Source organism: Gopherus evgoodei, chromosome 2 (genome assembly GCF_007399415.2).
Source record: "Gopherus evgoodei ecotype Sinaloan lineage chromosome 2, rGopEvg1_v1.p, whole genome shotgun sequence".
Classification (NCBI taxonomy): Eukaryota; Metazoa; Chordata; order Testudines; family Testudinidae; genus Gopherus; species Gopherus evgoodei.
In genome coordinates, this window is record NC_044323.1 from 9811461 (window position 1) to 9825267 (window position 13807).

Consider the following 13807-nt stretch of genomic DNA (forward strand, 5'->3'; position numbering starts at 1 on the left):
GACGACTGTGGTAGCTTTCTCTTTAGCGTCATCTGAAATACTGTTAGCAGTGAAAAAACAAGCTCTTTCGCAGTATTCTTCCCAACTTTGGTGTGGTGGATGAAATAGTCCCAAAGGTTGTAGTCATTCCCCATGTTTGTAAGGGACTGTAGGCCTTACTTACAGACAGGGCCGGCTCTAGGCACCAGCATCCCAAGCAGGTGCTTGGGGCGGCAATCTACAAGGTGTGGCAGTCCCTGTGTTTTTGCCCCCAAGCAGCGCGCAGAATTGTTGCCACGGATGGCAAGGGCAGTCCGTGTGGCGTTTGCAGTTCCACAGCGGCGGCAATTCGGCTGCAACTTCTGTGTTCAGCTGCCACTGAATTGCCACTGCCACGGAAACGCGCATGCCGCCCTAACGGCACACGGACTTCCCCCGCCGTTCGTGGCGGCAATTCGGCGTGCTGCTTGAGCAGCAAAAACAGTAGAGCTGTCCCTGCCTACAGATGACTTCCCAAATCTTTCTCTTTTTTTTAATTTTCACTCTTGTAAATTCAACTTTGTCTCATCAATGTATGTTGTATTGTAAAACCATACACACGTCAGCCTCATTAGGTATTAGGAGTCTTCATTCAGGCCAGACACAAACACATGTCTGCAGTGGCTCTGCAAGTGTAGCCTACACACCTCCTGGGTGTGGGGTTCTGTCCCATCTAGTGGCACCGAGACCACTTAGAGAGAAAGGTAAAATGACTCTGCTCGACAGCCTTCACTAACAGGCAGTTGGCTTTTGGCTCATGCGCTGAGCTCCAGAGGTCCCAGGTTCAATCCAGCTGCTGAGGATCAGGGTTTGTTGGCATTACACTGGCACTGCTGCCAACAACAAACACCTAAAACTAGATACCCACACATCTCCTGATGTAACTATCTGCCCGCTCTCCCCTAGTGGCTGGTATATTACATGCAAACAATAAGGAGAATTGAAAGCTATCAAAATTAGCTGGGAAGAAGCGAAGGCTGCAGCAAGAAACCATCAAAGATGGAATGTAGTGGTGAAGGCCTTACGTTCCACATGGAATAGAGGCACAGGGAAGTTAGTTTAAACTTTGTATTCTTGTTACTGAACCCCTGGTTTAGGGCATTTTATTCCCTAAGGCAGATTAACATTACAGTGTGTCTATGGAGGATGTCCCTGTCTTGCATTTAAGGACTTGTCTACACAGACCAATTAATGCACAACACGTTAGTGCGCTTTAGAAATCACATCCCTGTTGCCTGCATTATTGCTCCATGTAGACAAGTCCTTAATGTGAGACAGGGACATCCTCTATATACACTCTGCAATGGGAAAGGAGGGAAATCAGCATGAATTGAGTAACCACGTCTGCTGTGTTTGTTGGATAACTTCCCCTACCCCCTTTTCTTTTTTAAATCAAGGGTGTTCATCAGTTAAAACCTAAAATCAGAAGGCCTCTGTCTCCCCCTCCTTCCTCTCATTTCGCCTGCCTCAGGCAGACAGGAGAATTTGGGTCACAGTCTTGTGAAGTGTTTTGAATAGAGTTGACCAGGAAATGACAATCCCATTTTGTGGCACATAGAGAGAGAGAGCGCCACCAAGTGGCTCGAGCACTGGCCTAGGACCTGGGAGCCCCAGGTTCAAGTCCCTGTTCTGCCTGATTTGGAATGAAACACTCTGCTCTAAATCAAGAGAGTGCAGGGAGTTGAACCCACAACACTCACATCCCAGCCCAGTGCCCTAATCATTAACTTATAGAATCACTGTCACCAGTGAGAGTGTTGCCCTTGGGGGGGCCCCTGAAGAGCTCGATTGTGGGGCCCAAACTGTTGTTGCCCCATGCCTGGCTCCTGCCCCCACCTGGGGCTCTGATGTCTGGGTAGCCCTGCTACTCAGTCTGGATCCACCCTGGGCTTTCAGCTGCTCTGTCCTTACACTTTCCGGCCTTTTCCTGGCTTGCAGGGTCCCTGTGCTGACCTGCGTCTGAGCACCCACACTCCCGGCCCAGCATCTGCAGAGGAGTGAAAGGGGGCACCTGGCATGGGAACACAGGAGCTGGACCCACAGGCGAGGGCCTTCCGTTTGGCCTGCCAGGTGTCCACTGTTCCTTCCTGGTCCCCACTAGGGGCTCTGCTGTAAAGGCAGCCCCCATACCTGGCTCCGGTTGGCCTCAGGCTCCTGGTAGTTCTGGCCCTTTCCTTCCTGGCTGCAGAGTGTCATTGGAGCTGGCAGGTCAGCATGGAAATGCTGCAGCCAGGGCCGGGCAGGGAAGCACAGTTGCTTGGAGCCAGGTGTCAGGGCCATCGCTACTACGGAGCCCTCAATGGGAACCAGGATGGAGCAGCTAATGCCTGGCAGGCAAAACAGAAGGTCCTTGTGGACTGAATCTGGCTTTCAGGGGACCCCCCTCGGTTCCTTGGGGACCCCCATTGATTGCAGGTGCCTAACTCTGCCACAAACTGTCACCCCAGATCTGGAAACCATTATGTCTCCCTGAAACAGTTCAGTAAAAATGTTCTGACCAGCTGTAGTTTTGAGGTCCTTCAGAATGGAAAGTTCTGTACAACTAAGCCTCTGTTTCATTACTATGGCTTTTAGAGTGCCTTCACTTAGTACTTCATACCCCATTTCCAAATGGGGTCACTTCCGCTTCCTAGAGAGTTTTATTTATACTCGACACAGGAAACACTCGGGGAAGAAGATTGAAAAAAAAATCATGTTTCTTCAAGGATCATTTCCTTCATTAGGGGCCTTGTTTACGAGGGGCGTTACTTGCTGAGCCAAGGTTGATTTTCAGCTTTGTTAGTTGAACTTTAACCCACTGACATTAATAAAATACATTTCTCTCTCTCTCTGAGAGCTGCACGTGACGAATGAAATAACATCTCCTAGGCATAGGTTTGAATCTTTGAAAATACTTTACCCCCATGCCAGTGTCCTCTTGAGCCATCCTCCAACAGTCTAGAGACCCTGTGAAATGGTTTTGTGGCTGATCAAGACAAGTGCATTCAAACCGAGGGTCAAATATCTGAAGTATTTTGTGCTCATTAGCTGGAAGTTGTATGTGACACAGGAGGATTTGTGATTAGTGACACTTCAATCAGGCCTTTGAATGAGTATGTAACTCCTATACCAGTCAAGTGCACTTCTCTTTTGGGTACTTATATGGCCCCTACTGCTCTTTACAATTTTTAATGCATTTATCCTCACACACCCATGTGAGGCAGGGCAATGCTATTATCCTCATATTTACAGGTGGGAAACTGAGGCACATAAAAGCTAAGTGACTTGCCCAAGGTCATTCTGGTAGATCAGGGAATTGAACTGGAGGTTTCTTCACATCCTGGACTAATACCCTAACCACCAGGCTATCCATCCTCTTAAGGGTTAAAGTTGATCCTACATGCTGATATTAGGTTCCAACCATTACTAAAGTTCTAGGATAAAATCCTAGTTCCACTGAAATCACCAGCAAAACTCCTAGTGATGTCAGTGGGGCCGGGATTTCACCCCTGGTGTCTCTATATTTCTACAAATTATTGCTTTTTCCCCAATAGATGTATTGTCTACTGTGGAAATACTCTGGTAATGGGGTAATAAATAAAAGGATGAAGGGGTGAGAGCTCAGGGGCAACATTCTCGTTCCCTCTATCTTCTTAAGGGAACGCCGAGATAATCTGCTATAACTTTAACATGTTGCCCCCTGGACACGTGCCTGGCAACCCTTGAAGCCAGTGACAGGCATGTGCAATACTGAAGGGTTTCCCAGCAGCACGGTACAGCAGGGGGTTTATAGGGTCACTATGACAGCGAATCCTGCTGGAGACTTCAGGCTTTGTCTGCGCGGGCTGATGGGTGGGAAGTACAGCTTCCATAAGGAAAGCGAACTCTGCTGCACTGCCCATCCGATAAGATACAAATGAACATTTTCAGCTGTATGTTTAATGGTACATTTGTGTCATAAGGCTGCGTTAACATTGCTCCTGGAGTCAATTTTAACATAGGCAACCAAAAAGTGAGTGGGGCCGGCTGGGGGAGGGGCAAGAAGACGACGGCAGCTGGGAGATGCCATTACCCAGCACATCCCTGGTGCAGCCTCTGCTGGCAGAATTCTTACAGACCCCATGGAAAACTTAAAGCTGCCTTGCCTGGGAGTTCACTGTCCCTGTGGGCAAATGCTCCTCTCTGACTGTCTCCTCCTAGCAATGCAGGATGGACATGGCACTTGAGGCCAGACTTTCAACTGAGCTGCTGCCTGGACTTATTGTTCATACCCAGAATGTGCATGCACCTGATCTCTGTAGATATGGGTACCTGCCAATTGCATTTTATATATTCCAGCATCTGAACACGAGCAAGTGTGAGAATTTGCACTCATCAAGCCCATTGGGTGAAGTGGGTTTTGCAGCTGAAAAATCTGTCGTATATGCACAGGTATGAGAACCATTAAGCACTTGCACCTACAAAGTGCATGTGCAATTTTGTGTATTCACAAGCAGAGCCTGGGAATGGAAATTCAAACCATTTAAGTGCTTCCCTAAAGACTTAAAGAATATTGTCTACTGCAATATGTTCAGGACACAATTGTCCAAGCATCACATAATTATTAAATCCAAAGCCAGTTTTTTTTTTCACGCTGTGCAAAATGGAAGTCCTCAGTGAGGATATGGTCATGTCAAATTTCAGATTCCAAGCTCCATTAATCTTTTATTATAGAATTATTTACAAAGGAAAATGTACATGTTTTTACTGTCCTATAACTCAAAAATTGCCAAAGTTTTTGTTCAGACTTTCAGAAAATAAAACAAATAAACCCTAATCACCTTTATGATTACAGCATATACACAAATGTAAATCAGAAACACAAAATACTCTTTCTGGAGGTTGGAATGTAACACTACTTTATTTCTTAGAAATAACACACAAGAAACCAAACCAAACAAAACAGACTGCTCCCTAAGGCAGAGGGACCCACCTTTTCTCTAGGCTGGCTCTTTAAAGACTGACTGACTGGAGCCTCAGTTTGCATGCTTCCCTACAGTGCCCCCTAGCCTGCCAGCAGGACCTGGAAACCCCTTCATTTAAAGTGATAAGCTTGTCATTTTTAACACAATTTTCAATACACCCCTAATTCCTTTCATCTGAAAATAACCATGGAAATTTCATCCTCAAAATGAATGTTTTCAGTACTTATGTGTGTGAAAACAGAGGGTAATGGAATCCTGTTAGGTATCTTCTCAACCAGTGCCTGCTATCGTGATAGCTCATTCCCTCAGGTGTTCCCAGCTGATGTCAGATGCAGCTAACAGAAGGATAAAATTAACTTCCATTGACCTTGTATAGTAAAGCCACTTCATACAATATATGTGTGCTGGAATGGAGAATATCATGAACATTTATGTTGAGAGCTGAAATCAGAGCTATAAAATCGTCTCGCCTCAATTGCTTAATGCACTTGGCAATGGTTCAGACCCATTGTATCCAACCCTGTTGCTATGGGAGAAAGCAGTGAATCCACACAAGTGGGTAGCCAAGTTTCAGCTGCATACAACACTGTGTGAAACTGAATGGTCTTCTACAGAAGTAGCACATGCCATAAGCAAAGAGATGATCCATTGTGTGTCACTTCACACCCAGATTTGTGGTAGTTTTGTGTCTAGGTATCATTTCTTCCAGCTCTGTTGAATACCCTGAAAATTGTCAGTAATGCTAACTAGCCATCAGCACGAGAGGTCAGTAGCCATCCATGAGATTCCCCCCCACCTCTGCATCACCTCTCAAATGATCATAAATGTCTTGTAACAAATACATAGAATCATAGGGTTGGAAGGGATCTCAGCAGGTCATCTAGTCCAACCCCCTGCTTAAAGCAGGACCAATCCCCAGACAGATTTTTTACCCCAGTTCCCTAAATGACACTCCTCAAGGATTGAGCTCACAGCCCTGGGTTCAGCAGGCCATGTTCAAACCACTAAGCTATGTGGATTCGAAGCCATGTATATTGCCCTCTGTGAACTATCCTACCATTAACTTAGGTACTGGTAGGTTTAAAGAGACTCATGGCGTAAACTTCCATTATTTAAAAATACTAAAAAGACCCAGCCTACCCTATCCTAGCAACTGCTTCAGTGATTTTTTTAAAGGCATTTTAAGCAGCATGTAAGCATTTGCGCTCTTGGTTTGCTCCTTATTCCCATGAGCCATGCTGCACGGCTGTGTAACAGCTGGGCTGGACCCAGCGCCATATGATGAAGACAAATGGACAAAAGGAAGGATGAGGGTAAAGGGAGGAGGAAGGTGAGATGAGGAGACGAGGATGCAGTTGCATAGCTTTGTCCTGTGTGCATTTAATTAAGTGGCTAGTCTTTTTTATGTTTCTCTAAATTGTCAGTGTCTCTCTCATAGGCTATAGCCTGCAATAGACAAAGGGAGAAATGTTGTAGTTACACAAAGCGTTTGTGGGGGATGGGAAGGTGATAGAGTTTATATACAATAAAATAGTTTGGACTTCAAAGTCATAGTTTTCCTCTCAAGATACCACAGAATTATCTGGCGTATTCCCCAGAGCTAGAATAGACGCCTGCTGTTTTGCACAGCCCATGGGTCTCTTAAGGCTATATTTCAAATGAACATGAAATTGAATTTAAGAACTCATTTCTCGGCAAGGACTTCAAACGTGTAGTTTACTGGTACCCCTTCGGGGGTGGGGAGGAGGTGTGTGTGAGAGAGAGTTAACTTTCACAGCACAGAATGGTCTCCAGTCCATTGATGTGCTGAGCAGGAGTTCTGTAGGTGACACAATACTTTTAAAATAAGGAAGCAGGACGAATTGGCAAGTAATTCAGTGGAGCTCGACAGGGGCTAGATGATATTATTATCTGCTTTCAGAGAAGGCAGTGAGGAGAAAGCAATTTATCAGAGGGGGGAATTAAAAACCAGAGTGACTGGAGTCTGTATTGTGTTAACTCTCATTAACCAAATGGCAGCCTTTGAGACATCCAGAATGTTTGGGCAAAAAGGCAGATGCAGTTTGGGCTTCATTCTGATCCCGCTCGGCCAGTTTTGCACCAGCGTAATGCCACTGACTGCCAGGCAGTTACTCCTCCTTTGCACCCGTGTTCCCCAGTGGAGATTCAGACTCTTTCTGTGGGCGGTTTGTTTTTTTAAAGGATGGCTGGCTGGGCCTGAACAACGCTCAATTAAAATGGAAATCAATTCAGACAAAGTTCATGTGTTGCTTTCCCAGCCTCACTGAAATGTTGTTTTGTCCCCACTTGTGTGGCATCTCATGCGCCTGACTGTGAGAATCTTAACAGCCAATGGGAAAGCAGCTGGCTCGAATTCAGCCTGCGTGACTAGTTTGACTGGTTTGTTAGAAAGGCCACAAAGCTTGATCCACATCCTGAATCATTGAGTAGTTTGCTTATATGCTACTGTATAGGAAGGCAGCACGTATGAAGAGTAAGTGGCTTCAAGGGAGTTAGGCCTTGTCTACACTATATGTTTTGCTGGTGTAGCTATGTCAGCAGAGTTTCATAGTGTAGACAGGGCATAGGCCGACACAAGGAGGCATTCCTGCCAGTGTAGGACCACTACCTCCCTGAATGGGATAGCCTAATTTGGCAATTAATTTGGCAATTGATCTTTGATTATCAGCAGGTAGGTATGCCTCGTGGTCTGTGTGATGGGATGTTAGATGGGATGGGATCCGAGTTACTACAGAGAATTCTTTCCTGGCTGCTGGCTAGTGAGTCTTCCCCACATGCTCAGGGTTTAACTGATCGCCATATTTGGGCTTGGGAAGGAATTTTCCTCCAGGGCAGATTGGCAGAGGCCCTGGAGCTTTTTCGCCTTCCTCTGCAGCATGGGGCACGGGTCACTTGCTGGAGGATTCTTTGCAGCTTGAGGTCTTCAAACCACAATTTGAGGACTTCAATAACTCAGACATAGGTTAGGGGTTTGTTACAGGAGTGGGTGGGTGAGATTCTGTGGCCTGCATTGTGCAGGAGGTCAGACTAGATGATCATAATGGTCCCTTCTGAACTTAAAGTCTATGTGTCTAATGACGGTAGCTATGCTGACAGAAACACTCTGGGAGTTTTGTCGTTATAGCTATGTCAGCTAGGGGTGTGATTTCTTTACACTCCTGGCCGACAGCTATGCCATCAAAACTTTGCAATGTAGACCTGGCCTTACTCCCAGTTTATACCAGTGTAAGGGAGAGGGAAACAAGGCCCTAGTATGTATAGTAACACTTGTAACTACATGACACACTCCAAGTTGTGGCATTAGGCTCCAATGTTCACTACATTTTTGCACAATTTATTTAACCTCCTTTTCATAAGTCTGTGAGAGAGATGGCAATTTCCTGCAATATCCTTGAGAAAACTTTTTGAATTAAGTTTAAGTGTGCCCTGGGTCCGTTGTATTGAATGGTTTGTGTATTCTAATGAGTGGGATTGTATGTAAACTATGTGGGGGGAGATGTGCTGTGAATCTTGGGAAGTGTTCTGAACTTCAAAGGACTGTTCTGAACAATGTACCAGACATGAATGGACTCTTGGGACAAACAGTATCAAGCTGTTTGCTTCAGGAGTCTCTAGGGAGAGGTGAATGCAAATCCCTCACCTCCTGGCTATGCCAAAACCAACCTTCTGAAGCTACAGTCTGAGGATGGGACCACTATCTGCTGATCATCTGATTCCAGAGTCTCAGTATCAAAGGTCCAACTGTATAAAAGAAAAACTAAGCTATGCATGGTGGTGATAGTTCAGAGCTAAGGCTGTTAAGAACTTTTAACCACAGATAACCCTGTGGTGAGGTTTGAAGGAGTAACTCCTACCAGAGCCCTTGTTGGAGTTGGTGGGTGTCTCTGTTGAGCTAGTTAGCGTGCATGTGGGGTTTTGTTTGTTTTTAATGTTTTCTCCTTAATGTTTTCTCCTTAAGAATAAATGTGCTTGCTTAAGAATAAATGTGTGGTAACTTATAACTGCTGGCAATTACAGCTGTTCATAGCCATTGGAGAGAAAGCAAAGCACAGATGCTGGCCTGTGTATGCTGTCTGGTTTACTGGGAATATCACCATGAAGGCAGGGAACTGTGCAGACTGGAAAAGTCCCAGTCAGGAAGGAGAGAGACAAAAATCTCTGCTCAAAAGAGGTGGCAGCTACAGAACCAGGAACCTAGAGTGGGTGCCCTCGAGGGACTGCAGAGGGGAGATACAGGCACATGCAAAAATGTACCTTATTTTTAAGCTGCTTTTTTCTGTGTTTTTCACAGTCCTTTCCTGTCTTCCTGAGTGTGGCAGGTTATCTATTCTGCAAAGCCTACAGAGTCAGAATTCATTATTTACCCAGAGAAAAGACTCTCATTTAACATCTATACCTGTAAAGCTATCACCGTGTGTGTCGGGCGGGGGTGGGTGGGTTGTGTGGTTAACTTGTGCATTTATTTATTTATTTTGGTCCCTATTAGGAAACGCCTACAGAGAATGCCTGGGAAACGGGACATGGGCTTCCAAGATCAACTACTCTCAGTGCGAACCTATTCTGGACGACAAGGTCTGTATCTCGCTTTCTCTCTATTTTTCCAAATGTCATTTTTCTCAGCGGGCTGGAAAAGAAGGAGGGTCTTGTGGTTAAGGTGCTAGTCTGGGACTCAGGAAATTAAGATTCTATTTCTGGCTCTACCACAGGTCCCAGTGGGACCTTCGGCAAGTCATTTACTGTGTATCTCTATTAAAAAGGGGGAGAGGTACAGTAACCCTCCCATTCTTTGGTTACGTCTGCACTCCAACCAGTGGTGTGACGTCAGCACGTGCAGACATCCTCAAGCCAGCTTTGATCATGCTCGCTCAAATAACAGCACTGAAGCCACAGCAGCACCAAATAGTCGCTCAGGTGCATATCCTGAGTCCTGAGTGGGTTCAGGGAAGTGCACAGGAATTTAAATTTGAACGTTTTTGGAGGGACACATTAGACAGAAAAGAAAGGTTCACATGACATCCCCACCCCCAGATTTCTCGGGACATCTCTAAAGGGGACATCCAGGAACAGCTCCCCCTGGTAGCAGCACTCTCCCTGTCTGTGCAGTCCAGGGAGGGAGGAAACAGCAGAACGGCTGGCCTGCTGGCTTAGATCCTCCTCCCCACATCCTCACAGCTGCAACCTACTGCTTTTCCTTCCCTGCTGCTGCAGTCCCAGTGCTGCTGCCTGCTTTGCAGACCCCCACTGAGGTGAGTGGGAGTGTGTGAAGGCAGAGGGAATGTGGGACTCCAGCAGGGGGTGAGGAGCTCAGCTTTCTCCCTCTCCGGGCTGCAGGGACACATGGAGATTTTGGGGGGGAAACCGTGCCCCTGCTTGCCCCCCTCTCTGCACACCCTCTGGGTGGGTTTGTGCAGCCTGTGCTGCCACAGCTTCCCTGCCATTGTTGCTCAAGGAATGTCTACACATGCAGCATAGACATCACCTCAGTCTGTCTGGGCTACTTAGACTGTGAGCTCTTTGGGACAGGGACTGCCTCTTACTCTGTGTTTGTGCAGCACCTAGCACAATGGGGACTGAATGTAGTTTGGGGCCAATAGCTGCTACTGTAATACCATTGTTACTACTAGTACTGTACTAATATATTCACTGCTGCCTGGTATGTTTTTACCACCTGGTCCCGCAAGGCACATGGCATCTTTCAGTCCCAAGCATTCCCAATCCTCAACCTCATTTTATCATCAGCAGAAACAGGGAGAACTGACAATAATGTAGCCCTGTAACAGAAGGGTTGGACTGCACCTAACTTTAGCAGAGCCAGCACACCCTGTAATACACAAGAGCTTACGGAAAGGTTATTCCTCTTTGTTAAATTCTACAGACCCTTTCAAGAAGGCTGGAAGCTTTGTGTGCAATTCTGTGTTATCAGATTGGCAGCCTCGCCTTGTAGATGAAAGGGAAGTTCACCCTTGCACAGAGCACAGGATCAACATCCCTGTGCCAGTTTAATCCTTTTTATTCTCCTGTTTGTAAGTGGTACCTAGGCTTTGTGCTAGCTCTCTGCCCAGGGATGAATTTCACGCTAGAAGCACAGGGATTTACAGATACTTCTTTGTTTTTGTCTCTCCTTTCCTGGAGAGGTGCGAGGCCCTTTACAAACATATGTGAAGATGAAGTCCCACCTGACTGAGAAGTTTATAATCTAAATTAGCCCTCCTTCTAGCAAAGGAGAGGGGACAGGGAGGGAAGCACCAAAAATAGCTGGCTCGTGTTCAGAATTCAATCGTTCATTCCAACGTTTGCTTTCATTTAATGTGACTTTGTATGTTAAGGTGGATTAAGGGCAGGCATGAAAGCAAGAATAGACAGCACAGGACTCACCATATTGCCAACCCCAAATATTCAACATTCATGAGTCAGACAGAGCCCCCAAAATCTTGAGAGTGCCTTCGAAATCATGATTTGTTTAAAAATATAATAATGGGCTGCTTTCCATTTCCCTTTGGTTGGTTTCCAAGTCTTTCAAGTGCACTCAGGTCATGTTTTCAAGCTCTTCCCTGCAACCAGGCGGGCTAGACACTTACATTTATTTTAAAAATGAGCCTTGAGATTCTCTTACATCCCATGACTCCAGGAGTTGGAGCCTGAAGAAGAGCATTGCATATTGTGAGACCTAGTAATGCAGCAAGAGAGGTGGTTGGTTGGTGGTAAGCTAGTGAAAAGAGGTGAGATTTAAGGCAGAAAATTGGAGTTGGTGTGTGAGAGTATGTCTATTGTGCCGTCACGAGGGTGATTGCACTAGTAGTGAAGTCACAACACATGACTTTTGTAGATCTATACTGAAACTGACTGGTGCCCTGGACGGGAGAAGGTGATTTTAGTGCAAGAAATATGTTTCCTTAACTTAGGTCAGGTAGGTGTGGTGCACTCAAGCCAAATAGTATCTTTTGCTGTTCCTGTCCAGGGAAACCCATCTAAACCCACATCTTCTTTTCTTGCATGACTTTGAACAGTTAACATCCTAGTAAAGGCAAATACAGATGAGCTTTGTTTGCAGAGATTGGATAGGTGTTGCCGCTGCATTAGGGGATTTTCTCCTTTGCTCTTTGCTTTAAAAATCCTGCAGCTAGGATATATGATAAAACTTTTTAAGCCACCTATTTCTTAAGTATATAAAAGCTGTGATTCCCTGTGCCCAAAAACCTTCTGTGTTTGCTAAAGCTTAAAAACTCATTTAGTAGAATCCTTAAAGGGTTATGGCAAACTTCACAGTATTAAAGGTTATGAATATTCTTGAAACACCTAACTGGCACTCAGATGTCAGAATTAAACCTGGGTTGATTTGTGAACAAATGTGTTCCCCACAGATTCCTTGTAATTTCCTTTTTGATTAAAAGTGAGATGCACCCACATGCATGCGCTGTTTTTACTGTATAACCCTAACAGATGCCACAGATCAGCAAGTTGGTGCCAAGTGACCACATCCTTCTGTCTGTTTTTAATAGAAAAAGGTCCCATTTTCAGGCCTGGATGCTTATGCTCAGAAGCCTAAATCCTTATCTTCAGAGGAAGGCTGGGCTCTGATTCTTCAAATGTGACTGGTGCACCTGGAACGGAACTGGAAAGCTGCACAGCCAAAGCACTAGCTGGGGGAATACAGACACATGGGGGGGTGGCAGCCTTTAGCACACACTCACAAGGGGAGTTCCACAAACACACATGCTTAACTTTATTCTCAGGAATAGTCCCACTGAAGTGGGGCCCTTATGGAAATGGGGATGGCTAGTGCATCATATTCTGGTCACTTAACTTCTAAATTCCCCCTGAGTGATGGGCAGGGCCCCACCCCCTGCACTTCTGGGTGACCAGGATGCTTATGATCTGACAACTGTTCAGTAGCATTCAGGGAAACTGATGTATGGTTTCAGCTCAGCCCCTCTGCTTATAATATATGGAGATATACACCTATCTCATAGAGCTGGAAGGGACCTTGAAAGGTCATTGAGTCCAGTCCCCTGCCTTTACTAGCAGGGCCAGTACTGATTGTGCCCTAGATCCCTTAGCAGTCCTCTCAAGGAGTGAACTCACAACCCTGGGTTTAGCAAGGCAATTCTCAAACCACTGAGCTAGCCCTCATGCAAACCTTCCCCATAACTGGCCTGAAGTACCGTTCTCATTCGCAGGCCATTCGAGAGTGCACAAGATGCTGTAAAAGGGGGACTTTCTGTTGTTGCACCTGCGCACGGGGCACATCTGGTTTTGTTCTGCGTAAGCTTGGTGGGCGACCATGTTCTGACATTGCTAAGAGAGAAGGGGCGAGAAGTAGCTGCGTTAGGAGATAGAGCAGGAGCCAACAAATGTGGCTGTGTCGCAAAAGGGTATATGGGATGTCAAAGCCCCCAGGAGCCTAGAGGAATATTTTGGGAGACAATACAGAAACCTTGAGTTAGCGTAGACAACTGGGCTCCTAGTTTTCCTTTGTCTCACAGGTCAATTCAAACCAGCCCTTCCAGGGACTCTAGAAAATGTGTGTGTTGTGTGCAGTAAGACCCAGCTAGTGGACAGTGCCAGCACTAACAGTCAGGGCTTCTAGACATGATATTCAGTGCAGCTATGGGATGAAATCTAGACTGACCAGACACTCTGCAGAGCCTGCAAAATGCTTCAGCGGGTTAGAGATACTTGCCCTTTCTGCAGGAACTGTCTGGGGACTCGACCAGCAGAAAATGAGATCCAGCTCAGGCTGAGGAGATGTGCTCGGTTAAGTGGAGCTATGATTACAGTCAGATGTTGAGTCGTTGGCCATGATGGTTTGGAGAGATTAGGGAATC

General features: G+C 46.0%; 1 protein-coding gene across 1 annotated transcript in view; it reads left to right on the plus strand.

Annotated features, from left to right (window-relative positions):
* CRHR2 (corticotropin releasing hormone receptor 2) overlaps positions 1 to 13807 on the plus strand; it is a 280023-nt gene that overhangs the window by 162704 nt on the left and 103512 nt on the right. The window contains 2 exon segments of the mRNA XM_030549973.1: positions 9469 to 9554; positions 12482 to 12487. Of these exon segments, the coding sequence (XP_030405833.1) occupies positions 9469 to 9554; positions 12482 to 12487 (92 nt within the window).